At 62.0% G+C, this 23,757-nt stretch overlaps 15 protein-coding genes across 15 annotated transcripts; 8 read left to right on the forward strand and 7 right to left on the reverse strand.

Annotated features, from left to right (window-relative positions):
* Position 1: 1 nt before the first annotated feature.
* On the reverse strand, positions 2–2,938 carry MRET_3438 (DNA repair/transcription protein MET18/MMS19; the record flags this gene model as incomplete). The annotated part of the gene is made up of 1 exon (XM_027630065.1): positions 2–2,938. The coding sequence occupies one exon, from the start codon at positions 2,936–2,938 to the stop codon at positions 2–4; it is 2,937 nt and encodes a 978-aa protein (XP_027486103.1).
* Positions 2,939–2,980: 42 nt separating this feature from the next.
* Positions 2,981–4,093, forward strand: MRET_3439 (essential RNA-binding component of cleavage and polyadenylation factor; the record flags this gene model as incomplete). The annotated part of the gene is made up of 1 exon (XM_027630066.1): positions 2,981–4,093. The coding sequence occupies one exon, from the start codon at positions 2,981–2,983 to the stop codon at positions 4,091–4,093; it is 1,113 nt and encodes a 370-aa protein (XP_027486102.1).
* Positions 4,094–4,115: 22 nt separating this feature from the next.
* MRET_3440 (DUF602 domain protein) lies at positions 4,116–4,571 on the reverse strand (the record flags this gene model as incomplete). Its single annotated transcript, XM_027630067.1, has 1 exon — positions 4,116–4,571. The coding sequence occupies one exon, from the start codon at positions 4,569–4,571 to the stop codon at positions 4,116–4,118; it is 456 nt and encodes a 151-aa protein (XP_027486001.1).
* Positions 4,572–4,915: 344 nt separating this feature from the next.
* MRET_3441 (DNA-directed RNA polymerase II subunit RPB7) lies at positions 4,916–5,581 on the forward strand (the record flags this gene model as incomplete). The annotated part of the gene is made up of 7 exons (XM_027630068.1): positions 4,916–4,927; positions 4,955–5,018; positions 5,043–5,092; positions 5,118–5,228; positions 5,254–5,415; positions 5,441–5,506; positions 5,534–5,581. 7 exons carry the CDS (start codon positions 4,916–4,918, stop codon positions 5,579–5,581), a joined length of 513 nt encoding a protein of 170 aa, XP_027486064.1.
* A 121-nt stretch (positions 5,582–5,702) lies between these two features.
* MRET_3442 (serine/threonine-protein kinase TTK/MPS1) lies at positions 5,703–7,445 on the forward strand (the record flags this gene model as incomplete). Its single annotated transcript, XM_027630069.1, has 3 exons — positions 5,703–6,638; positions 6,665–7,381; positions 7,410–7,445. The coding sequence occupies 3 exons, from the start codon at positions 5,703–5,705 to the stop codon at positions 7,443–7,445; spliced, it is 1,689 nt and encodes a 562-aa protein (XP_027486065.1).
* Positions 7,446–7,557: 112 nt separating this feature from the next.
* Positions 7,558–10,803, forward strand: MRET_3443 (trehalose 6-phosphate synthase complex regulatory subunit; the record flags this gene model as incomplete). The annotated part of the gene is made up of 1 exon (XM_027630070.1): positions 7,558–10,803. The coding sequence occupies one exon, from the start codon at positions 7,558–7,560 to the stop codon at positions 10,801–10,803; it is 3,246 nt and encodes a 1,081-aa protein (XP_027486002.1).
* Positions 10,804–10,811: 8 nt separating this feature from the next.
* Positions 10,812–11,282, reverse strand: MRET_3444 (actin related protein 2/3 complex, subunit 5; the record flags this gene model as incomplete). Its single annotated transcript, XM_027630071.1, has 1 exon — positions 10,812–11,282. The coding sequence occupies one exon, from the start codon at positions 11,280–11,282 to the stop codon at positions 10,812–10,814; it is 471 nt and encodes a 156-aa protein (XP_027486066.1).
* Positions 11,283–11,461: 179 nt separating this feature from the next.
* On the forward strand, positions 11,462–13,762 carry MRET_3445 (serine/threonine-protein kinase CLA4; the record flags this gene model as incomplete). Its single annotated transcript, XM_027630072.1, has 1 exon — positions 11,462–13,762. The coding sequence occupies one exon, from the start codon at positions 11,462–11,464 to the stop codon at positions 13,760–13,762; it is 2,301 nt and encodes a 766-aa protein (XP_027486067.1).
* Positions 13,763–13,780: 18 nt separating this feature from the next.
* On the reverse strand, positions 13,781–15,106 carry MRET_3446 (splicing factor U2AF 65 kDa subunit; the record flags this gene model as incomplete). Its single annotated transcript, XM_027630073.1, has 1 exon — positions 13,781–15,106. One exon carries the CDS (start codon positions 15,104–15,106, stop codon positions 13,781–13,783), a length of 1,326 nt encoding a protein of 441 aa, XP_027486068.1.
* Positions 15,107–15,212: 106 nt separating this feature from the next.
* MRET_3447 (pre-mRNA-processing factor 40) lies at positions 15,213–17,030 on the forward strand (the record flags this gene model as incomplete). The annotated part of the gene is made up of 2 exons (XM_027630074.1): positions 15,213–15,254; positions 15,279–17,030. The coding sequence occupies 2 exons, from the start codon at positions 15,213–15,215 to the stop codon at positions 17,028–17,030; spliced, it is 1,794 nt and encodes a 597-aa protein (XP_027486069.1).
* A 92-nt stretch (positions 17,031–17,122) lies between these two features.
* On the forward strand, positions 17,123–18,886 carry MRET_3448 (heat shock protein; the record flags this gene model as incomplete). The annotated part of the gene is made up of 1 exon (XM_027630075.1): positions 17,123–18,886. One exon carries the CDS (start codon positions 17,123–17,125, stop codon positions 18,884–18,886), a length of 1,764 nt encoding a protein of 587 aa, XP_027486062.1.
* Positions 18,883–19,557, reverse strand: MRET_3449 (guanylate kinase; the record flags this gene model as incomplete). The annotated part of the gene is made up of 1 exon (XM_027630076.1): positions 18,883–19,557. The coding sequence occupies one exon, from the start codon at positions 19,555–19,557 to the stop codon at positions 18,883–18,885; it is 675 nt and encodes a 224-aa protein (XP_027486063.1).
* A 575-nt stretch (positions 19,558–20,132) lies between these two features.
* MRET_3450 (uncharacterized protein) lies at positions 20,133–21,644 on the reverse strand (the record flags this gene model as incomplete). Its single annotated transcript, XM_027630077.1, has 1 exon — positions 20,133–21,644. One exon carries the CDS (start codon positions 21,642–21,644, stop codon positions 20,133–20,135), a length of 1,512 nt encoding a protein of 503 aa, XP_027486034.1.
* A 209-nt stretch (positions 21,645–21,853) lies between these two features.
* Positions 21,854–22,778, forward strand: MRET_3451 (cyclin-dependent kinase; the record flags this gene model as incomplete). Its single annotated transcript, XM_027630078.1, has 2 exons — positions 21,854–21,890; positions 21,922–22,778. 2 exons carry the CDS (start codon positions 21,854–21,856, stop codon positions 22,776–22,778), a joined length of 894 nt encoding a protein of 297 aa, XP_027486033.1.
* A 92-nt stretch (positions 22,779–22,870) lies between these two features.
* MRET_3452 (peroxisomal membrane protein 4) lies at positions 22,871–23,528 on the reverse strand (the record flags this gene model as incomplete). The annotated part of the gene is made up of 2 exons (XM_027630079.1): positions 22,871–22,932; positions 22,961–23,528. 2 exons carry the CDS (start codon positions 23,526–23,528, stop codon positions 22,871–22,873), a joined length of 630 nt encoding a protein of 209 aa, XP_027486032.1.
* Between the last annotated feature and the right edge of the window lie 229 nt (positions 23,529–23,757).

Genomic DNA, 23,757 nt, shown 5'->3' on the forward strand with positions numbered 1-23,757 from the left:
CTTACTCCTGCGTAGCGTACCACGCGGCGCGGCAATCCACGGCGGCGGTCCGCACCGCCCGCACGGCGTCGTCGACGCCGCGGTGCGGTCGGCCCAGCGCCTGGACGACCTGGCGGCGGTACGCATCGAGGTGCGCGGCCGGCACGGCGTCGGTCAGCGCCTGCAGCGCCTGCAGCGCGGCCACACGGAGGCGCGGCGCCTGGGGCGTGGCCGCGGCGTCGAGGAGGCGCGGCACGAGCAGCGGCAGGTGCTCGGCGAGCGCCGCGGCGTGCTCGCTGGACACGATGCGCTGCAGTGTGCGCGCACAGGTCAGGCGCACGGGCGCGTCGTCCATGCCGAGCGTGTGCACGAGCAGCGGGAGCCAGGTGGTGAGGTGCATGCTGACCAAGGCGTCCGTCGCGCCGGGCAGGAGCGTCGCCATGGCGACGAGGCATGGCTCGCGCGCGGCGCAGCGGCCTTCGAGTGCCTCGGTGACGGCGACAAGCATCGTTTCCATCGTGCGCTGGCGGTACAGGCGGCGCACGACAAAGCCGCGCGACGGCGAGACGAGGCGGCTGTGCAGCGTAAGCACACGCAGGGCATGCGCGGCCTGCATGCCGAGGCGCGCGTCCTGGATCAGGCATGTGTACAGCGTATCGAGCATCTGCTGGCCGATCGGCTCGGCGCGCGAGAGCCATCCGCAGGCGGTCCAGGTCCACGCGTCTAGCGCGGCCGCGCGCGCCTCGGGCGGCGCGTCGGGGATGCGCTGCCAGAGGCGCTCGAGCGCGGCGCTGTCGGGCGTCGCCCACTTGTTCGCGAGCGCACACAGAAGCCAGTGCTGCGGCAGCGTGGACGGCGGCGTCGCCAGCACGTCATGCAGCCAGGCCGACGCATACGGCACCGAGGCGGCGCGCGGCAGTCCGACCATCACGGCGGCGCACGGAGCATCCCACGGAGGGGCCGCGTAGACGTCGGAGGCGAGGGCGCTCGCCACCTCGGGCGACAGGTGCGGCCCGACAAGGACGAGCAGGTCGCTCGCATGCTGCGCGACGTGCGCGTGCGTGGCGATCGGCGCGCGGCGGTACGCCACGAGGCGCTGCGCGACGTCCTCGGCGTGCTCGCGCACGGGCGCATCGCTCGCGGACACCTGCTCCTCCATCGCGACGTGCAGCGCGACGATCAGCGCACACACGTAGCCGACGTGCGCCGCATCCGCCTCGCATGCGCGCATCGCCTCCAACGTATCCCACACGCGCCGAGAAAAGAGGGGAAAGAGCGTGCGTGTGGTGCACAGCCGAGCTAGGGCGTGCAGGACGACACGCACGCGCAGCGGCGGGGCCTCGATGTGCGTCGGCAGGTGGTGCAAGAGGTACGGCACCGTGCGTGTCTCGATCAGCGTGGGATGCGCGTCGCGGATCGCCTCGAGGCCCTCGAGCGCACACGCCCGGATCTCGTCGTCCGCGCTGAGCACGGCGTCCTGCCAGACAGGCGCGGCGCGCGCCGCGTCGTCAGAGTGCATGCTGTGCGGTACACGCACCAGGGCCACGAGGGCGTGCATGCCATGCACGGACGCGACGGCTTCCTCGGACGTGAGGAGCGCAAGGAGCGCCTCGCGGTCCAGCGGCGTCGAGGTGTCGCACAGCATGTCGAGGTACGTCGCGAGCAGCGCCCACGGACGCGGCGACGCCTCGCGCGTGAGGACGCGCAGCACGCTCTGTGTCGTCCGTGCACGCGTGTCGGGACCGGCGCGAACGAGGCACGCGAGCACGAGCATCGCATCGGACGCGCGTCGGGCGTGCGCATCGCGCACGTCGTCGATGCACGCCTCGAGGATCGTGTGGACGTGCGGATGCGTCGCGCCCAGCACACGGATCAGCGTCGTGAGCGTCTCCTGTGCGGCAGGCACGACGGCGGCCTCGGTGGGCTGGACGATATCGAGGCGCACGTACGACCACAGGTCGGCGGCGTGCGCAGCGGTAGGGCCCGCGCCGTACACGGGCATGCACGCCGTGAGGGTATGCAGCACATCGAGCTTGGACGCGCCGCCCGTCGCGCTGAGCTTCTCGAGCAGCAGCGGATAGGCCATCGTAGCAAACGCCGGCGACGCCGCCAGACACGCCCGCAGCGCCCGCTTGAGGTCGTCGGGCGTGATGCCAAAAGGATCGTCCGGCGGCGGGCGGAACGAGATCGGAAAGTAGCAGAAGAGCACGTTGTACATCGCCTCCGCCTCGGTCGCCGGCAGCGGCCACGCGGTCAGAAACGCGCGGGCGACGCCAAAGAGGACGAGCAGGTTGCGCGGGTCCTTTTCGCCGCCCACGAGCTGCGCGTAGCCACGCACAAACGCGCTGCCGTCCGCGCCGTCAGGCACGCGCATCGCACGCAGCGCGCCCAGGTGGCGCTCGACCAGCGTGCGGACGACGTCGTACACGAGAAAGCGCAGGGGCTGCGGATACTTGCGCAGATCGAGGCCGAAGAGCGCCGCCGCGATCGTGCGCGCGTCCGACGCCATCGCGCCAGCCGGCGCCGGCAGACCACTCAGCACACGCAGCGCTCGCACACACTCGACCAGCATGCCATCCGCCTGCATCGCACGATCCTCCTCGGCCTGCAGAGACGCCCGCGGCGCACTCGCCGGCACATGCGGCGCCTCGTTCATGCGCTGCGCCATGCTGTCGCCCACGATCACAGCATCCGACACTTTCGCACTGAAAAACTCACTCAGCGTCCGCACCGCCTGGCGCGACAGGCGCTGCGGCGCCCGTGCCGCCACATGCCCCGTCACGCGGCTCAAGAGCGTGATCGCACGCGCTCGCACAGCATCCTCCTCCGACGTGAGTGGCACACCAAGCACCTTGACAACGTCCAGCATCGTGCACGCGCCCTCCGCCACAGCCTCACACACCGACGACGGCACAGCCACTTCCGCACCGCGGACGTAGGCGTCGCACGCGGCCTCCATGATGTGAGTGGAGGCACACGCGGCGCCTCTTCCTCTCCTCTGATGGACGCGGCGCAGCATGCGGCGCTCCGGTCCGAGATTGCGCAGCTGAGCGGCGCGATCGATCAGCAGCGCTCGCGCATTGCGCACCGCGGGTCCGCGCGCGCGCGCGGACGCGGACGGCACCGCTCGCTCGTCCTCACGCATACCCCGACCGACCAGTGGGTCCATCGACGGACGAACAAGAGCCTGGCCCTCGTCAACTCGTCCGTGTACGAGCCGGAGCGGCCACGAGCGCCCGCGAACAGCGGTGAAGTGCTCGTCGATGGCGTCCCGTTCGTGTTTGACGAGTCAGGCACCAAGCTCGTGAAACGGAGCACGCTCCCCACGACGCCAGCCGCGCCGCGCCAGGCGTCCGTGCATGGCGAGGCCTACGTGCGCACGAAACGCGGCCATCTCATCAGCAAGGCGCTCGTCATGGAGCGGCGCGCTGCGCGTGCACAGCACGAGCGCACGCAGCGCCTCGCCGCCCTCGGCCAGCAAATCGGCCGCGCGCACCAGCAGCAACGGGCGATGCTGCGGGCCAAGGCGCCGCCCCCCCTCTGTACATACTATACGCGCACAGGCACATGCCGACGCGGCGCCAAGTGTCCCTTTGTGCACGACGACGCACGCAAGGCCCTGTGCCCAGGCGCGCTCAAGGCATCCGGCTGCGTCTTGCCACCCAGCACCTGCCCGCTCTCTCATACGCCGAGCGCTCACAACGTGCCGCACTGCGTCCACTTCCTGCGGCACGGCTCGTGCAGAAACGGCGATCATTGCCCCTACACACACGCGTCGCTCGCACCCGATGCAGCGCGTTGCCACGCATTTGCCTACCTGGGATGGTGCGATCAGGGCGCCGCCTGCGCGCACAGGCACACCAAAGAGGCACCCGACACGCCCGCGCGCGCGCCCGCCGCGCCAGCAAGTCCGTTGTTTGTGCGCGACGACTACGACGCACCGGACGAAGAGCGATCGCCGTCCTTTGCCGAGCAGGACGACTTTATCGAGCTGGGAGAGGACGTCTCCGACGTCTCTGACGACGAAGCGTCGGACGCGTCCGACCACACGGATCCGGCGGCAGGTGACGCCGCGGACGTCGCCGAGGTAGACGCCGCCTTGGGTATGTGGTAGTCGTATACACACGCCCCCGCATCTAGGGCTGTGGCGCGGCCTTGCGCTTCGAACGGGCCTGGCGCTGGGCCTCGAGCGCGTCGCGCGCCGCGCGCGAGGGATACAGCCAAACGACGTCGGCACCCCACCGCGGCTCCTCGGCCACCAGCGCATCTGGCCGAAACGCCTGTGCGCACTGCGGACACGCATGAGGCTGGATCAGCTCGCGCTTCGATTGGCCCGCCAAGCACGTCTCGCGCAGTCCCGTCTCACTCACGACGCAGCCACACGGCCACAGGCACACAAACTTGTGCTTGCCATTCATCACGCGCTGCGTGAGCGGGCACGCATACGGAAAGTAGTGAATGTCGCCCCGCTCGGCCTCCTGGACACGATTCGCATGGAGCGTGACCTGCCTCACATCCGCCTTAACGCTCTTCACGTGCCGCGCCACCTCATGCTCCGACGCGGAGGCCGCCTTCTTCGCGCGCCGGATCATGTACTCGAGTAGCGCCTCCTTGTTGTACAACTGACCCAATCGATCGATCACCACCGGCGGCTGCAGTGGCTGACGCGACAGGCAGCACAGCGTCCAGCGCGAGTGCCGCGCCTCCTCATCATCTACGGCCGCCCTGACGCTCGTATCCTTCGTTCGCACAAGATCATCACGCCGCGCTATAGAGCCACCATCGTTTCCCTGTCGTCAGTCGACAGCACGCACCATGCTAGGACCTCGTCCGCCACCGACGCGGACGCGGCCTCCGACCCCTGGGGGCGAGTCACGTGGCATGAGCCGAAGCGGCGCCGCGCCTCGTCTGGGGCGGCTCACGGAGCGCGACGACCATGTTCTTCCTCGTACGTTGGCGGCGCACTTATGTCCAGAAAAATCTCGATCACCGCATCGAGCTGCATCCGTCGTTCTTTGGTCCGTCCATGGTGGAGTTTCGTACGTGGCCCACAGCTGACCCAGTGAATCGCAAGCTCCGAGATGACGTGGAAGGGACCTGCTCCGGCAAATGCGTACGTGCCGCATGCTCACTTCCAGGGCTATGTCATCAAGGTCGTCTCGATCTTGGATGTCGGGCAAGGCAAGATCATGCCCGGCACGGGTCTCGCCGAGTTCCGCAGCAGGTACCAGGCCATTGTGCTCAAACCCGTACGTACCTGCCCGCTCACCGCAGTTCAACGGCGAAGTGATCGACGCCAAAATCACGAACGTCAACAAGATGGGATTCTTCGCCGAAGTCGGGCCGCTCAGCATATTTGTCTCATCTCATCTCCTACCTATCGACTATAAATTTCAGCCTGACGCGAATCCACCCGAATTCACCTCCCCCACAGACGTACGTGCGCCGGCCCTCACAGCAGAACCTCGTAAAAGGACGACGCGTGCGTGTGCGCATCGTCGGTACGCGTGTGGACGCCAACGAAATTGTACGTGCCCGCCACTCACCCACGCAGTTCGCCATCGGCACCATGAAGGAAGACTACCTGGGCCCCTTTGACTAATCCCCCCCATAGGTCGGCTGGCGCGCTCGCGGGCGACGACGTAGTCTCAGATATACCCACGTGGGATGACTCAGCCATCCACTCACCCACCCCACCCGCGCTCGCCAGGGCGACGCCCGCCATGCTCCACGAGGCATGGGCATCCACACCGCCGCGGCCGGCCCCGTCCGAGTGGGGGGCAGGCAGCGATACGGATGGGAGCCCGCTGCCCACACCACCGCGTGTGAGTCATGTGTACGATCTCCATGATCACGAAGACACGCGTCCTTCGACGCCCCCTACGCTGCGTCGATATCGCGCCGACACGCCGAGTGACGCGACGTGTCGGCCATCGCGCCACCCACCGCCGCAGACGCCTATGGTCTCGTCATTCTCTCGCTCTATCGCGAGTCAGCGCAGCGTGGGACGAGATCTTCATAAGCTGCGCTCATCTGTCCGCACGGGATCCATGCATATACCAGCACGACGCGTGCAGCGATACCAAGACGACGAAGACGTCATGCATGAAAACGACGAGCCACACCAGGGACTGTCGCACGACCGGCCGGAGGACCGGCCTGTCGAGCCGTCGGCGCCAGAGCAGGCGCCGATGCCCCCCGCCGCGCCTGTCCCCGAAGACGAGGCGCGCGCCTTTGACTATCTGCAGCTCATGTGGGACGAGGCGGAGCGACAGCACCAAGCAGGCTTCGTGCCGTCGAATCCCCATCACCAAAAGTCCATGGCCAAAGAGACCACGTTCCGTGGATGCCGATTCATCAAGGTCCGCCGCGCAGGCGAAGGCGGCTTTTCTACCGTGTGGCAAGTGCATGGCCCTGTGGCGATCCCCGCCGCCGTGCCTGATGCAGAGCCGGACGCTGTGCGCATGGAGTCGGTCGATGCGCGGCAGCAGGGCTACTTTGCGATGAAGCAGGTATCGCTCCGGCGCCTCGAACCCGAGTCACGAGACGAACTCGTCCAGGAAGCGCAGCTGCTCGAGCAGCTCGCGCAGAAACCCGGGCACGAGCAGTATATCCTGCGGTACTTTGGACACCGCCTGAATCGAGACACGCTCAAAATTGTACGTACCCTCCGCTGACACAGTAGTTACTCGAGCTGGGCGACATGGATTTCAGCCACATCCTCAAGGCACACGCACCGCTCTCACGCGTGCAGATCTGTGAGTACTGGCACCAGATGCTCGAGGCCGTGCACTTTATCCACGAAAAGGGCAATCTGGTGCACTCGGACCTCAAGCCGGCCAACTTTCTGATGGCCAAGGGCCGCCTCAAGCTCATCGACTTTGGCATTGCCCAAAAGATCCCGATCGGCACGATTCACATCTCGCGCGAGGCCATCATCGGCACCCCGAACTACATGGCGCCGGAGGCGATCAAAATCGCCAAGGCACACGGCCGCCGCGTGTACAAGGCTGGCAAGGCCAGTGATGTGTGGTCACTTGGCTGCATCTTGTACCAAATGGTCTACGGACGCCCGCCCTTCGACCGACTCAGCGGCGAGAAAAAGCTGGAGGCCATCATGGACCCAGCCCACGACATTCCCTTCCCACCTCACCGCGTGCTCGACGACCCGACATCCGAGCCGGTGGATGCACCGATGCTCGAAGCCCTCACTACGTCCCTGCGCTACGATGCTCAGACACGCGCACACATCCCGGCCTTGCTCAGCAGCGAGCTCTTCCACCACCACCTCGGCGAGACCGTCACCATCTCACGCAAGACACTCCGTGCCCTCGTCGTACGACTGCAGCAGCACGCCATCCAAGGCGAGCTCACCGACACCAACGCGATCCAGCGCGCCGATGTACGTCCCGCCCGACTCACACTCCCAGGTCTTGTTCGACAACCTGCGCCGCACGGCCTCATAGCCAGCCCCAGGCTCATACCCCCCCCCCCTTTTGTATCACGTGATAGGTAGGCGCACGGCCGGTCGTACCCCGCCACGGCCACGACCCACCTCGATCGTGGGAGTGCAGGCCCATGCCAGATGCGCAAAGTCGGCGGCGCGTGCTGATCGCGGCGTATCTGCTGCCGAAAACCATCGAGTTCCAGTCTAACGAGGCACACGAGGCAGATGAAAGTGCCATCGAGCGGACGTACTCACCGCCCACCCAGCATGGCACGTCCTATACCGAGCAGCTCGCGCACCAGCTCACCTCGTCCCTCATGGAGGCGATCGACAAAGAACAAGCACGCTCGCGTGTACTCGCCGGTCGGCCTGGACGCGTATCGACCACCATGTCGTCGTCACCACGGCAAGCGCTCTCGGCGCCGCGAGACCGAGTGAACATGGCCGAGCTGATGGCCGATGCCGCGGCCGGCACGAAGCCATCCTACCTACAGCGATCTTCCTCCTCGATCACCTCGTATGAAGTGGATATGGAACAAAGACACTCGGACAACGCGCCGCAGGCGGTAAAAAGTTCGCTCTCCGATCACGGCCGTCGCGCGAGTGCACAGGGCGAGCTGGGCACCTCGCAAGCTACGCCACCGCGATCCATGCCCCCGCCCGTATCTTCCGCCTCCTCTACCTCCCCCTTACCGATACCGATCAGCATTATATCCGATCTAGAGGCCAAGAGCCATCAAGGCACAGCTACGGCACCCACGCCGAAAGAGAATCCGTACGGACTCGGCTCCAGCACACCCGTCCCGCCCGTTCGATCCTCGGCCGCGACATCGAGCACGACGCCACGGCTCATGGAGCACCCTCACCTCGCGCCTGGCTGGACGGACGGGATCGAGGCGATCCACACCTCCTCGGCGCCGAATGCCGCCCCACGACCAAGAGGGCCCACACCTGCCTCGACGGAAGGAGCTGTGCGCGATGAAGAGAGACGGACCAGCACCGTGTGGCGCTTCAACATCGCACGGCCAGCGCTTCGATCGCGCAGCAAGCGATTCTCATCATCACAGCAAAGGATCCCTTTCGAGTTCCTGCCGAATCCAGGTGCGAATCACGGCCTCTTCAATGCCGTCAACAGTGCCGGCACGCAGGTCGCGAGCAGGTCAGTCTATGTCGGCACGCTCGGTATCGAGATGGACTGGCTTTCCACGCACATGCGCGCCGAGATCGATGCGAAAGCGATGGACCAGCACAAATGCGTGCCGGTGTGGCTGAAGGACGACGAGTATGTCCACTGCTACCATCACTATTGCAAGCAAATTTTGTGGCCCGCCTTCCACTATACGCAGCCGAGTGCGCAGGCGCTCGAGACCGAGCATGATGCGTTTCACGCCTACGTCAAAGTGAACCAAAGCTTTGCGGATCGCATCGTGGCCGAGTACCGCGAAGGCGACGTGATCTGGATTCATGACTACCACCTCCTTCTGGTGCCGGCCATGGTCCGTGCCGTGCTGCCTCGTGCACCGATCGGGCTGTTTGTGCACATTGCCTTCCCGTCCAGCGAGATTTTCCGGTGCCTCAGCCGGCGCGAGGAGTTGCTTCGTGGCATGCTCGGCGCGGATCTGATTGGATTCCAGACGCACAACTTCTTCCAGCATTTCCGCCAGACGGTCAGTCGCATATTGCAGCTGCCCACGACATCGCGCGGCATCGTCCTGCAGCGCTCGTTTGTCACAGTGGCACCTTTTCCCATCGGCATTGACGTCCGCGTGCTCAATCAGCGCCGCCAGCATCCCGACGTGCGCGAATGGGTCGCGAAGCTCAAGGAGCGCTTTGCAGGGATGCGCGTGATTGTCGGGCGCGACAAGCTGGACTGGATCAAGGGCGTGCGCGAAAAGCTCCTGGCCTTTGAGCTCTTCCTGGACCAGCACCCTGAGTGGGTGGGGCGTGTCGTCCTGGTCCAAGTGGCGCTCGCGACGGTCCAGGAGAACCACGAAGTCGGCGACGTGAGCGATATCGTGTCGCGCATCAACCGCAAGCACAGCAGCTTGACGTATCAGCCCGTGGTCTTCTTACATGTCAACGAAATCACCTTCAGCCAGTACCTGGCCCTCCTCACCATGGCCGACGCCTTTGTGGCCACGTCGCTGAGAGAAGGTATGAACCTCACGTCGCATGAGTATGTGATTGCGCAGGAGGAGCGCAAACGCCCGCTCATCCTCTCTGAATTCACCGGCGCATACTCCGCGCTGCGGGCCTGTATTGGCATCAACCCGTTCCATGCCCAGCAAGTCGCCCAGGCCATCGAGCGCGCATTGACGATGGATGAAGACGAGATGGCCCAGCGCTGGACGGATCTGCACCGCACGGTGGTGTCCCAGACGGCGGAGCACTGGGTGCTGTCCGTGCTCAGCCAACTGGAACGCGCGCATCTCAGTCAGCCGTCGCCCAACACCATGTTCACGCCGCGCCTGGAAATTGGGCAAATGCAAGCCGAATGGCGCGTCGCTGGGACGCGCCTCGTTCTGCTCTCGCTCGAGCACACACTCGTATGGGAAGATGCGAAGCAGCTCCACGAGCATGGATTTGAGCCACCGGCCGAGCTCGTCGGTGTGCTGCGTCGTCTCACGGCCGATCCACGCAACTATGTCTATGTGCTGAGCCGCAAGAGCACCACGGATCTCGATCAGCTCGCACGCGCCGTGCCGGCGCTAGGCATCATCGCAGAGAACGGGTGCTATGCCCAGCACTGTACACGCGCACCAGACGGTGCATGTGAATGGATCTCGCTGGTCGACGGCATTGACATGAAGTGGCGGGAACCTGTCCGGAACATTCTCGACTACTTTACCGAGCGCACGCCCGGCGCCTGGATTGAGGAGCGCAGCACGACGATCACATGGTACTTCTGCGAGGGCACGACGAATCAGCAGGATGTGGCGTGGGCGCGGCGACAGGCAAGCGAGGTGCAAAGTCTCATTACCGACTCGCTGGGCGAGCGCTTCTCGCTGCGCATGATCAACGAAAACACACACTTTGTCATCATGCCCAAGAATGTGGGCTTCACACCAGCCGTGCAGTATATGCTCGCCCTCGATAACATGGGATCGCTGCCGGTGCGACAGGGCACGCCAGGCAAGGCCTTGTTCGAGTTTGTGCTGTACATTGGACACGACGAAAAGCTCCTTTCGCACTTGAATCATGTCGACTTGCCCTTTGCGCCGCGCACCTGCACGACCGCCAGGCCTGATACGATCGCTGGATCGATTGCATCGTGCCAGCTCGAGCCGGGCAAGCAGGTGCTGGATGCCCTCGAGGAGATCGTCGACGTGCATCTGCGCGACCTCAAATGGGGCGGTCCGGCTATGATGGACGTGTAGTACATAGACTATACCATGCGGCGATCTGTCATGACACGCATGATGCTCCCTGTGCCAGCGACGAGGGTCAGCTTTTCGTGCCAGCTCAGGAGCACAGCACAGTTCACCGAGGCCGCAGATCGGCCTCGTTCCATGCCGCGATACAGGTATTTCATCAGCGTGTCGCGCTCCGAGGCGTCCAGAGCCTTCACGGCTGGCATGATGTCGACCGTGCGTGTAGAGTTCAGGATATCCAGCACCATCGATAGCGTCGTCTCGCGCGCATGCACGGCGTGCTGGCCGGTCGGTGGGTCGGCCAGCACGACATGCAGCGCACCGGCCATGTCGCCGCTCGATAGACGCGCACGAACATCGCTTTGCTTGGCATGCGCCACCTGGCTCAGTTCCTCGTCCGACCTCGGGTCCTGCGGCGCTAGCTCCTCGGCAGAGAAGGCCTCCTCGTCGTACTGATCGACATTCAGGTGCCGAAACTCGCTCATGGTCGCCGGGCGCACGGTGCCAGGCGTCCAGGTCGCCCAACCTATCACGTGCGGAAGAGCTCGGGGGACGAGCATAGCCACGTGCCCCAAGCCAGCAGACCGCCGCGACGCCGGCGCGACGGATCCACGTTCCTCGACACGCCCAGGTGACGACGACGGGCTCTCTGCTCTGGCCCGGCATGTCGTACAGCCCTATGAATGAAGCTGCCATGCAGGACATGTACGGCTTCGCACCTGCGCGTCCTGCGCCTGGTCCCCCCCCGGGCGTGGCGGCAGCGGACTCGTATCGCAGCGGCGGCCGCCACGCTGGCTCGACTAGCCCCTATGACCGCAGTGCAGCGAGCTCATCCTCGCCTCTGACCGGGATGGCCGCCTTTACTGCGCCCCTCTCGTCTACCCTCGTGCCTGCATCGGCACCCCCGCCCCACCCGGGCACGCTCAAGCCCTCGGCCTCCGTCGTGCGCAGCGGCTACCTCAGTGTCAAGGAGGATGGTCTGCGGTCGTGGATCTGGAGCAAAAAGTGGCTCGTCTTGCGCGAAACGTCTCTTCTCTTCCACAAAAACGACTCGACGGCTCAGGCGACCCACATTTTGCTCCTGCGCGATGTGCGCAATATAAGCCGCACGGATCTCAAGCCGTACTGTATCGAAATCGAGACCAAAGACCGGACCATTTTCTTGCAGGTCAAGAGCGACGAAGAGCTGTATGGATGGATGGATGACATTTACAATCGATCACCGCTGGGCGCATCATCCCCCACCAACTTTGTGCACCAAGTCCACGTCGGCTTTGATCCGGTCAGTGGCTCCTTCACCGGTCTGCCCGAGCATTGGATGCGCCTGCTCACACAGTCGGCCATCACAAAGGAAGACTACGCCAAGAACCCACAGGCCGTGCTGGACGTCCTCGAGTTTTATACAGACATTCACAACAAGCGCTCGCGCGACGATTTCGGCCTCGGCTCACCCATGATGAACTTGCACGCCGGTGGCTCGGGCCGTGAAGTCGTCGATCGGTATAAGCACACCGAGGACGCGCGCTCCTTCGGGTCCCTCGATCCGCGGCGACCCGCCCCCGCGCCGCCGCTCGGCCAGCCTCGTCAGAGCCCGTGGCCCGCCACTCCGTACCAGACTCACGCCGTGGCCCTGCCCGCGACAGATACGTCCCTCTCCGAGAGCGACACCAGCGCGCTGTCCTTCAAGACGCAGCAGCTGCGCGTGTCGGAGGAGCAGCAGCTGCAGCGGCGCTACATGATGGAACGCGAGGAGCAGCGCGAGCGTGCCCTCCGCCAACAACGAGCCGCGGCAGAGCGCCGTCGTGTGTCGCAGCCGAAAACCGCGCCGTACGCTGCCCCGCCACTTGCGCCTACCACGGCGCCGCCGCCCCAAGCTCTACCCGCTGTGGCCTCCCCCAAGCCCCAGCCACCGTCACCGGCGCCTCCGCTTCCGCCCGTGTTGCCTGAAGCAGCCCCGGCCATCACCAGTGCTGACGCCTACCGCACGCCCCAGAAAAGCGCGCCGGTGAGTGCGGCATCCAAGCCCCCCGCAGCTGTGCCTCAGCGACGACTGGACGCCTCGAACCGCTCCAATACGATGACGGATGCCCAGATCATGGACAAGCTGCGCACCGTCGTGAGTCGCCATGATCCCCATATGCTCTATCGGAAAGTCAAGAAGATTGGGCAAGGTGCTTCTGGCTCTGTGTATGTGGCCAAGACGCTCGCGACGTCGCAGCTCGTCGCGATCAAAGCCATGGACCTGACGCATCAGCCTCGCAAAGAGCTGATCATCAACGAGATTTTTGTGATGAAAGAGTCGCAACATCCGAATATCGTCAACTTTTTAGATGCATACCTTCTGCGTGAACAGGATCTATGGGTCGTGATGGAGTACATGGAGGGCGGCGCACTCACAGACGTCATTGACAACAACACCCTCGAAGAGGACCAGATCGCCGCTATCTGTCTGGAAACGTGCAAAGGCCTGGAGCACTTGCACAGGCAGGCCATTATCCACCGCGATATCAAGAGCGACAACGTCTTGCTGAACAATTATGGCCAGGTGAAGATCACCGATTTCGGCTTTTGCGCGAAGCTGACAGACCAACGGAGCAAGCGCGCTACCATGGTCGGCACGCCCTACTGGATGGCCCCAGAGGTGGTCAAGCAGAAGGAGTATGACGCCAAGGTCGACATTTGGTCGCTGGGTATCATGGCGATTGAGATGATTGAGAATGAGCCACCATACCTGGACGAAGAACCGCTGAAGGCCTTGTACATGATCGCCACAAACGGCACACCGACGCTCAAGAAGCCGGAAAAGCTCAGCCGCGAGCTCAAGGGCTTCTTGGCCGTGTGCCTGTGCGCCGACGTGAAGAGCCGCGCCACGGCCGAGGAGCTTCTTCAGCACGAGTTCCTGCACAAGGCGTGCCCCGCCACAGAGCTGCCCAAGCTCTTGCAGTTCCGTAACCATGAAAAGTAGGGTTGGATTCTATGGACGTCAGGCAGCCGCGCGGGGCCACGCCTCGTCACGCACGTAGGCACAGATCACCGTGCGCCCATCAAACTGGCGCCCAGCAATCGCACGCAGCGCCGCCTCACACTGTGGCGTGTGCTCAAATTGCACATAGACACGGCCTACACCTTGGGGCTCAGCATCCGTGCCATCAGGCCGCGGGATATACACACTCGTCACAGTGCCGTGCCGCTCACACTCGCTTCGCACGTCCTCCATAATGTCTTGGTACTCGGCATCGTCCAGCAGCTCCTCCGTCGTTACCATGTTGAGCATCAGCATGGCGCGCGTCGGCGTATCAGATGTCTCTTGCTCCTGCATCGGCTCATTCGCAGGCGCATGGACGCGGCGCACAATGAGGCGCTGCTCGCCGACTTCAAGGCCATCAAGTCCTTCGCACGCCAGGTCCGTCACAGCATCCTCATGAAACTCACAAAAGGCCATGCCACGTGATCGTTGGGTGTCAGGATCACGGATCAGGTCAAAGTGCTTGACCTCTCCGAACGCCTTGAGCAGCTCTAGGACCTGGCCCTCGTTCAAAAAGACCGGCACACTGCCGATATAGAGCTTGTTCGGGCCATCCGGCACACTCGTCTCGATCATGCCGGGGGCCGGGACGGCGTCCTGTCCGACATAGTCTTTCGGGCGCTGAATGTGCAGACGATGGCCCAAGAACGATACGCCATCCAGTAGGAGGGCATTGGTGGCCTCATCAGGATTCCGAAACTCTAGAAAAGCAAAATCGTCGTGCATGTCGACCGTGTAGCATGGCTCAAAGCTGCCGCTCGAGCACAGCAGACGCTCGTTCATTTTGGCGTTGATGTACGTGCACAACTCTGTGGGCGACCAGCCGGGCGCGATGGGCGAAACGTGCAAACGGCGCGACGCAAGGTACATAGACGCATTGAAGGCGGCAGCGGAAATCGTCGCTTCCAGCTCCGCCATCGCACCGGGCGGGATCGTACCGGGCATCGCGCCACGGATGCCATACATCATCATACCTGCCGAGCCAGAATTGACAGGCGCACCAAAAAGACCCGTAGCCTTGGCGGAGAGTGCGTCGACGTCCTCAAAGCCAGGAGCACGTACATCCCAGTTGGAGTGGGGTATAGGTCGCGCACTTAACCGCATCGTGCCGGGTGGTGGCGGACTCGTACGCACGACACTACGGCGGCTGCCACCACCACCACCGCGAGGCCCACGTCCGCGCCACCGACGCTCGCCATAGTCCATGTCCGTCTGATAGCGTCGTCGCGCATACCACGACGCATCTTCGTCGCCGCCACCATCGCGCGGCGCCATGCGATCCATGTCGTCTCGTTCGATCGTGGAGGAAAAACAAGGCGGAGGGCGGCGCCCCTGGCACGTGATGTGCACGAAAGGAGGAGGCGGGAGGAAGCAGCGCTCCACCCTGGCCATGGTCGCCAAAGGGCAGGGGGATGGCACCGTGAGTGCATGGGTACGTGCTGCGAGCTCACACCAGGTGGAATACAAAAATGCACAGGGTCGGGTGTACTGGTACCATCCAGGTGAACGAAAAAGTGTGTGGGATAAGCCTAACGAGCTAAAGAGTGCGCGAGAACGCGCGATGGACACGACGCCGTGGCGTGAATACAAGTCTGGAGATCGCAGTTACTATGTCAACAAAGAGACGAAGGAGTCGACATGGAAGATACCCGCTGATCTGCAGGCTTTTCTGGATACGATACCTGACGAGCCAGCGCCTGCGACGGCGGCGCGCCCGTCCAAGAGCATGTCGCCGGCACTGAGTCCGGCCACGCCACCGAGGGGAGCTACGCCCACGCATGAAGCCGTGGGTACCGCAGCACTGCGTCAGCAGACATCCTCTGTGACACGCCATGCTACGCCTGTGTACGCGACGCAGGAAGAGGCTGAGGCCGCTTTCCAATCGCTCTTGCAGCGTAAAAACGTGAATGCATCGTCCACGTGGGAGCAGACGCTTCGTGAGATTATCACGGAACCCTTGTACAAAGCACTTCGGACCCTGGCCGAGAGGAAAGCCGTATTTCACAGGTATGTGGACGAACTAAAAGCACAACAAGCTGCGCGTCGCGAACAAAAAAGCGCGGAACTGCGCCCCAAAATGCTGCGTGCTGTACCGGATCTGAAGCCATACGCCAGCTACGCTACCTTTAAAAAGAAACTCGGAACGCATCCTCTGTGGTCCGAACTCGAAGACGAAGAGCAGGCCGTGTCCATCTTTGAGGCCATCCGACAAGACTTTCGCGAAAAAGAAGCGGCACGGCAAAAGGCGCGGGGCGAGCAGAGGCGCGCCCAGTTTCTTGCGCTGCTTCAAAAGATCGAGATACGCCCCACCACGCGTTGGAAAGACGTTCAGCCCCAGGTTCCTGTGGCTGACATGCCACTGACGGAGCAACTACGCGTCTTTGAAGACCACATGGCACGCGTAGAAGCTGATGAGCGCGAACAGCAGCAAGGTCATGGGCATTCGAGGCAGGACCGCAAGGCCCGTGATGCTTTCCGCTCCCTGCTCGAGGAACGAATCAAAGAGGGCACTCTGCATGCTCGGTCGACGTGGGCGTCTTTTTTCCCCATGATTCGCGAAGACGAGCGGCTGTTGAATATGACGCGCATCTCATCAGGATCCAGTGCCCAGGACCTCTTTTACGATGCGCTTGATGCGCTGGAACGCGAATTTGCCGGATACATGCGCTCAGTGCAGACATCGATGCGGGAGCACCAAACGCTGGCCCGAGAAGCCGCGGATTGGGACGCATGGAAAGAAACAGTCCAGGAGAGTGACATGATTCGGGCTCTGCCCGAGCACACCCTCCGTGCCCTATTCGACGAGTGCGTGTACCAGTCGGAACGCGACACGCGTGACATGCGACGCCGCACCGAACGCCGACTTCGGCACTACGCGGACGACTTGCGGTACGCCTTCAGGCACGTGGAGCCTCCGTTGGATATCCATGCCTCTTTCGAAGAAGTACTGCCTCGCATTCGCATGCTGCCGGAATACATGGCGCTGGAGCGTGCAGGCGATGACGAAACGACCACGACGGCACGGGCTGCTTGGGACCGCTACGTGCGTCGGCAAACGGAGAAGCTAGCGGATGCGATGTATGCACCAGGCCGCTCGCGCACGGACTATACGGATTTGGACGACGCGGGCGAAGAACGCAAGCGCAAAGAGCCCCCTGAGTTCCCCGACCCTCGAGCCGTGCGCCGGCGCACCGAGTATGAAACGTAGTGGACATAGGTGGAACGGGCACGTGGCACTACACGTGGCCGAGTCTTTTTTTCGTGCCGGCCCAGCATCGCGATGGAAGGTGGACGACCATCATGACCGAGGAACAGGGCGCTGTGATCGGTATCAACTTGGGTAATACATACGGCAGTCTTGCGTGTATCAACCAACACGGCCGTGCCGATGTGATTGCGAATGAGAGCGGTGAGCGTCAGATTGCGACGCGCATTGCCTTCAATGGCGATCAGGTGTATCATGGTAACGAAGCCACGCCGCAGCTCATCCGCAACGCACCCAATGTGATTGATAACTTTGTCAACCTCGTTGGTCGCAGCTACGATGACCTGAAGGAGGAGGAAAAGGTCCGCAAATCAGCACAGGTGCTGAACATCAACGGCGTGCCCTCGTTCGAAGTTGAGGTGAACGGCACCAAGACCGTGCTCTCGGCCTTCGATGTGCTGGTGCGCTTCATTGGTGTGCTCTACAACGCTGCAAAGGACTTTATGTCAGGTGTGCCTATCGTGGGTGCCGTGCTCAGCGTGCCTATGTGGTACTCGGACGCCCAGAATGAGGCCATTGCTGCTGCCGCCAAGGAGGCCGGTCTGCACTTGCTCGAGCTGGTGGCTGCGCCTGCTGCCGCGCTGACTGCATACGGCCTCACGATGCCCAAGCCGACGGGTGAGCTTCCATCGCACCCCGATGGCGATGAGGGCCTCCCATATGCCCCTGAAAAGATCCTGGACCGCAACGTCGTCGTGGTGGACTTTGGTGGTACGTCGCTGGACGTGACGGTGTATGCAGCGCGCGCCGGCCTCTTCTCCAAGCTCGCTTACGTGCACGACAAGACGGTGGGTGGTCGTGCCATCGACGATGTGCTCGTACAGCACTTTGCGAAAGAGTTTACCAAAAAGACCAAGGTCTCCATCGGCGACCAAGACGCTCGTGCATGGGCCAAGCTGCGGAACGAGTCCGAGCTGACGAAGCGCTCTCTCAGCGCGAGCAACTCGGCCCAGTGCAGTGTCGAGAGTCTCGCCGAGGGCGTCGACTTTAGTGGAAGCATCAACCGCATGCGCCTCAACCTGCTGGCGTCCAGCATCTACCAGACGGCTGTGGACGACGTGAAGAAGGCCATCGAGTCTTCTAAGCTCGACACATGCCATGTCGATGAAGTCATCCTCGCCGGTGGCGCCTCGCGTCTCGCTGGTCTTGCCGAGCAACTGTCGTTCCTGTTCCCTGAAGACAGCAACACACACATCACGTACTCGATCGACTCAGACCAGGTGATTGCTCGCGGCTGTGCCGTATACGCCCAGTCGTTGGTGCTGTTGCCCAAGGATAGCGACGAGCTCAAGTTTGTCACGTCGCTCTCCAACAAGCATGCCGAGCGCAGCGCCGCCGTAACGGTACCAGCCACTACGCGACCGATCGGTGTGGTGCTAGACGCGCCTGCCGAAGAGCGTGTGGCCAAGCAGGTGGTGGATGGCAAGCTGTTCGTGCCGCTGGTTCATGCTCATACGCCGCTGCCGGCGCGTCGTATCATGCGCTTCCCTGTGTCGCCCAACTCGAACGCCACGCTGATCCGCCTCGCAGAGGGCACACCCAGTGTGCGCGTGGACAAGGTGGACCCAGAGCCGCTCGACGAGGAGGACGAAGAGGACGAGCCGCAGGAGCCCGAGGAGGTGCGCAGTGCCTACATCCAGCCAGACAACTCGCCTCTGGCTGAGCTCGTCGTGCCGCACGCAGCGACGTGCCAGTCGATCACCGTGCAGATGATCGTGCAGAGTGGTGGCCAGGTATCTGTCGAGGCGCGCTGCGACAAGAGCGACCAAGTCGCTGCTTCCGTCCAAATTGGTGCCTAGGAACTACGGCGGAGACGCTCTGCCTCATCTTCGGGCGGGACGCTGTCTGAAGGAACAGACACTTCGCCCTGAATCACGGCTCGGAGCTTTTCGTAGGCTTTTGCTAGATCCTGATTCACAATGATGCAATCAAACGAGTGGGGCTGCCGGGCATAGGCGAGCTCGTCGAGAGCCATGTTGAGGCGGCGCTCGATCGCGTCTTTCGAGTCAGTCGCACGACCCTCGAGGCGTTCCTTCAACGTGCCAAAAGTGGGCGGCGAGATGAACACATAGATCGGATTGAGGTCAGGATGGTTCTGCTTAATGAGGCGCACACCCTGCGCATCGATGTCAAGGATCGCTCGACGTCCCGCGCCCTTCTCGTGCACATCACGCACAGCCTGCGCTGTCGTGCCATACATATTCCCTCCGAAGACAGCATGCTCGAGGAACTCGCCGTTTCGCACGCGCTGCTCGAATTCGTCTCGCGTAACAAAGTGGTAGGATTGGCCATCCACCTCGCCCGGACGTATGTTGCGGGTGGTGTGGCTCACACTGAATCCAAATGACGAGGGAAACTCTTCGAATAGTCTCTTGATGAGTGTGCTTTTCCCGACGCCGGATGGGCCACAGAGGACGATGGGGCGCTGACTCATGGCAGAGGCAATGTGCGACCAAATGCGAGACGACATGGCAGGGTGCGCCTATCGAGCGAGACTCCACTGCTGCCGCCCGTGCATGTCACGTGTGTGGAGAGTGGTACCATCACGTCCCTCATACACTCACTGACGCCACACTCGCAACGACCATTATGAGCGGACGTACGTACAGATGCATTGACACTTGCAGGTGGCAAAGTATGGTGAACAACGACTTACGTGGCAGGGCGGCAAAGGTCTTGGAAAGGGCGGTGCTAAACGCCATCGCAAGATTTTGCGCGACAACATCCAGGGTATCACCAAGCCGGCGATCCGTCGTCTTGCACGTCGTGGTGGTGTCAAGCGTATTTCGGGTCTAATCTACGACGAGACTCGTGGCGTGCTCAAACTCTTTCTCGAGAGCGTGATTCGCGACTCGGTCACGTATACGGAGCACGCCAAGCGCAAGACTGTCACGTCACTCGATGTGATTTATGCTCTCAAGCGCCAGGGCCGCACGCTGTACGGCGTACGTATCAGGTTGGCTCACAGCAGTTTGGCGCCTAAGCGATCTTCCCAGGCTCTTCGTCGAATGTGGAGGAGATGAAAAGAAAAGGCCGAATTTTCTTCTACCATCCAAATAGACTCTCCGCTACATAGCCCCACACACTCGTTGGCTTGGCATTTACGTCCAATATCGCATCCTTCGGCTGGGGTGCCGTGCCAAAGATAGAGGCACGCATGTTCATGAGAGACTCGAACGTAGACTTTTTTGAGGTATCTTTGGCCGGCTGCGCCAATACCGAGCCTGGCGTGTCGATCTTCTGTATGGGCCGTCCAAAGGCCGGTGTGCTGGGCGGATGAGCCTTGGTCACAGGCGTCGAGGGCACTGCCGCTGCCGCCGCTTTGGTATCCATGGAGCTCGCTCCGAGAAGTGGTGCATCTAAACCACGAATCAAGCTCTGCTGATGCATGGCATCATTTTCCCACCGCACACCAATCATGCACGTGCCTGCCAAGGACTTGCCATTCTGCAGCACCGCCTGCAGGGCTTGCACAGGCTCACGATACACGAGACGGAGTGTCTTGTCTTGCGCATGCACAGTGGTCACATCATCCACTGTTTCTACTTCGCCCAAAGCCGCCAGTTGCTCTACCACCACTGAGCGCATAAGGGGCGGAAAGCCATACACCAGCACAGATCGCTGTGCCACGGGGGCTCCCTGTGACGTCGGTGCGCCCACGCGTGTCTTTTCCGGCACGGCTGCCATGGATGCCGTCGATGTATCAAAGGCCCTCAAGTGCGACGGTGGCATATCTTGTAGAGCTTGTTGCGGCGGTGCATCGTCGTCATCGTCCATCACGTCCGCACCCACCTGTGGAAAAGCGCTGTTGGTAAGAGATGCAGGCAAAGGCGGAGATGTCGGTGCACGAGATGCGGACCGATCCGCCTCATCCTGGACAGGCGGCGGCCGAGAGCCACGAAGACTACTGTAGCCAAAGATACTGCCTTCACGCACACCACTGCCCGCAGGGGGCGGCGAACGCGTCGGCTCACCGCCATCCATACTGCTGCGAGCAAAAAATGAGGAGTGGAAGCCGTTTGGCGGCGATGCAGGCGCAATAGTGGACGCAGCCGTGTGCTCTTTGGGAAGCAAGATGGACGATGTATCGGCTTCGGGTTTGACGATGGGCGACACGGCTGCCTCTGCCGAACGATTCGTACTAGCCGAGCTCCGATCGCCTCCACGGATCTTGCTGAGGTACCCTGGCAGATAAGCCACCGGTGCCTGGCTCATCGGCGACGCCTGTGCTGCGGTCCAAGGCTGGGCGCCTGCAGGCGATGCCGTGGGCGCTAGCTGAGTCGCAAAGGGCGACTGCGTCGGTGGATGTGCAGGCATGAATCCTGGGAACGCCTGCGGCGAGGTGTGCTGTGGGGTAGAGAAGAGAGAGCCTGGCTGCTGGCCTGCTGCGCCGGGCGTGCCCAACGTCGATGCAGATGGACCTGGCGATGCCTGGGTCTGCATCCAAGATCCGGCGCCACCTGATGCATTGAGACTGGGGGCATTCGGATTCGGTGTCGAAGGCACAGCACCCACGGTCTGCCGTGACGTGCCTGGCGCGGCCCACGTCGAAAACATGATGCGGCGGAGAAAAACAAGTCGACGACCACACGCATGGATCCACATGCCCGCGGAGGCTCAGCATACTTCCTCATCAGGGAAATACGCATTCACGTGCCGGGCACAGGCTTTTGCCAACCAACACACGAGCCACGCGCGCGTTCCACGGCCTCTTGTGTTTGTGGCACGACGGCGCTCGATACGAGTGGCAGGCACATCGGGGCACGATGGAAAACTACCAAAAAATCGAGAAGGTTGGCGAGGGTATGTCATTCGTCACACACTGACAGTGTAGGCACCTATGGTGTAGTGTATAAAGCCCGAGATATGACGCCAGGCGCGAATGGCCGCATCGTGGCACTGAAAAAGATTCGACTCGAGGCAGAAGACGAAGGCGTGCCATCGACTGCTATTCGTGAGATCAGTTTATTGAAGGAGCTGCGCGACGAGAATATCGTGCGTCTATACGAAATTATACACCAAGAGTCGCGCTTGTACTTGGTCTTTGAGTTCCTAGACCTCGACTTGAAAAAATACATGGACAATGTGGCGAGCCAACCTGAGGGTCTGGGACCAGATATCGTTATGAAGTTCACGTACCAGCTTGTTCGCGGTATTTACTTCTGTCATGCACACCGTATACTGCACAGAGATCTCAAGCCACAAAACCTCCTCATCGACAAGGAAGGCAACCTGAAGCTCGCAGACTTTGGTCTAGCGCGTGCCTTTGGTATCCCTCTGCGAACATACACACATGAAGTTGTTACGCTATGGTATCGCGCACCTGAAGTGCTGCTTGGCTCTCGCCATTACAACACGGCCATCGACATGTGGTCGGTCGGCTGTATTTTCGCTGAGATGGCCATGCGGACACCGCTCTTCCCTGGTGACTCAGAGATTGATGAAATCTTCCGTATCTTCCGTATTCTCGGCACACCGAACGACGACACCTGGCCAGGCGTTCAGTCGCTTCCTGACTACAAGACTACGTTCCCTCAATGGAGTGGCGTACCACTCAAGCAAGCCGTTCCTTCGCTCAATGATGCAGGTATTGATCTTCTAGGCCTCATGCTCATTTACGATCCTGCGGCCCGGATAAGCGCGAAGCGCGCACTGCACCATCCCTACTTTGCTAGCGTCACGGCCAACTAAACAAGAAGCATGGATAATCTTATGTACCCAACATTTTGTAGTCAAGAAAAAATGAATGTACTGGCGACCTACCATGGCCTCATCATATGTCATTATACATTGTGCCATAAAAAGTTTCGGAAGCTGTCCCACTTGTCGGACAAAACATACAGGTCTGTGGTGAGTGCGCAGCGCATACGTACAGTCCATGCTATTCACCAATCCACCGTTCAGGCGGCGCCGCTCGTTCACAAACAGCCACATGACCGAACCCCACGTCACTGCAGCGAAAATCTGGTGTGCGGTATTATCAATAGGCAGAACCTTGTTCGGCGGATAGTTTTTGGGCACACGCTCACGTGGTAAAAGTGCGGCGAGGCATCGTGACACGCAATAGAGAACAATCTGCTCGTTGACTGGCGTGCGTTCACCAAACATATACCAGCCACTGAGCATGCCCGCCACAAATGGATCAATGGATGCTTGCTTCCCGTTGCGGAACAGATCCCGCAAGACGAGAAGCACACTTTTGTATATCGTTACATAGAGAGCCAATCTCGTGGCGTGCTGTCGCGTGGCTGTGACGATTTTCTTCCATCTCTGGCGCGTCGTCCCTGCTCCGAACAGTGACACCATGACAAGTGCATGTGGAAAGCGTATCTTGGCACCATACACTAGACCATTACGAGCGCCCTTGATGATAGAAAGGATCGGCTGGTTGCTCGGATCCAGCAGGATGTTCGTCAGAGCCGTGCGCAGATCCGAAGCCATGGGGAACGAGGGCAGCCAAGGTCTGAGCGTCCGATGGAAATTTTGGTTGGCCGAGCGCCGGCGTCACCCCACGCTGGATCCCAGACCCCGCCTATACGTACTCGGCCGAGATGCAGGCGCCACGAGCACATCACGTACATACCTGCCCTGCGATGCGCGTGGGACAGCGCGGCGCGTGAAAGTGCATGCATACGTGCCGTCCAGGGGGCTGGGCCCTTTTGGGGCGCCC

The sequence above is a fragment of the Malassezia restricta genome, chromosome VI (genome assembly GCF_003290485.1).
Source record: "Malassezia restricta chromosome VI, complete sequence".
In the NCBI taxonomy this organism is placed as follows: Eukaryota; Fungi; Basidiomycota; class Malasseziomycetes; order Malasseziales; family Malasseziaceae; genus Malassezia; species Malassezia restricta.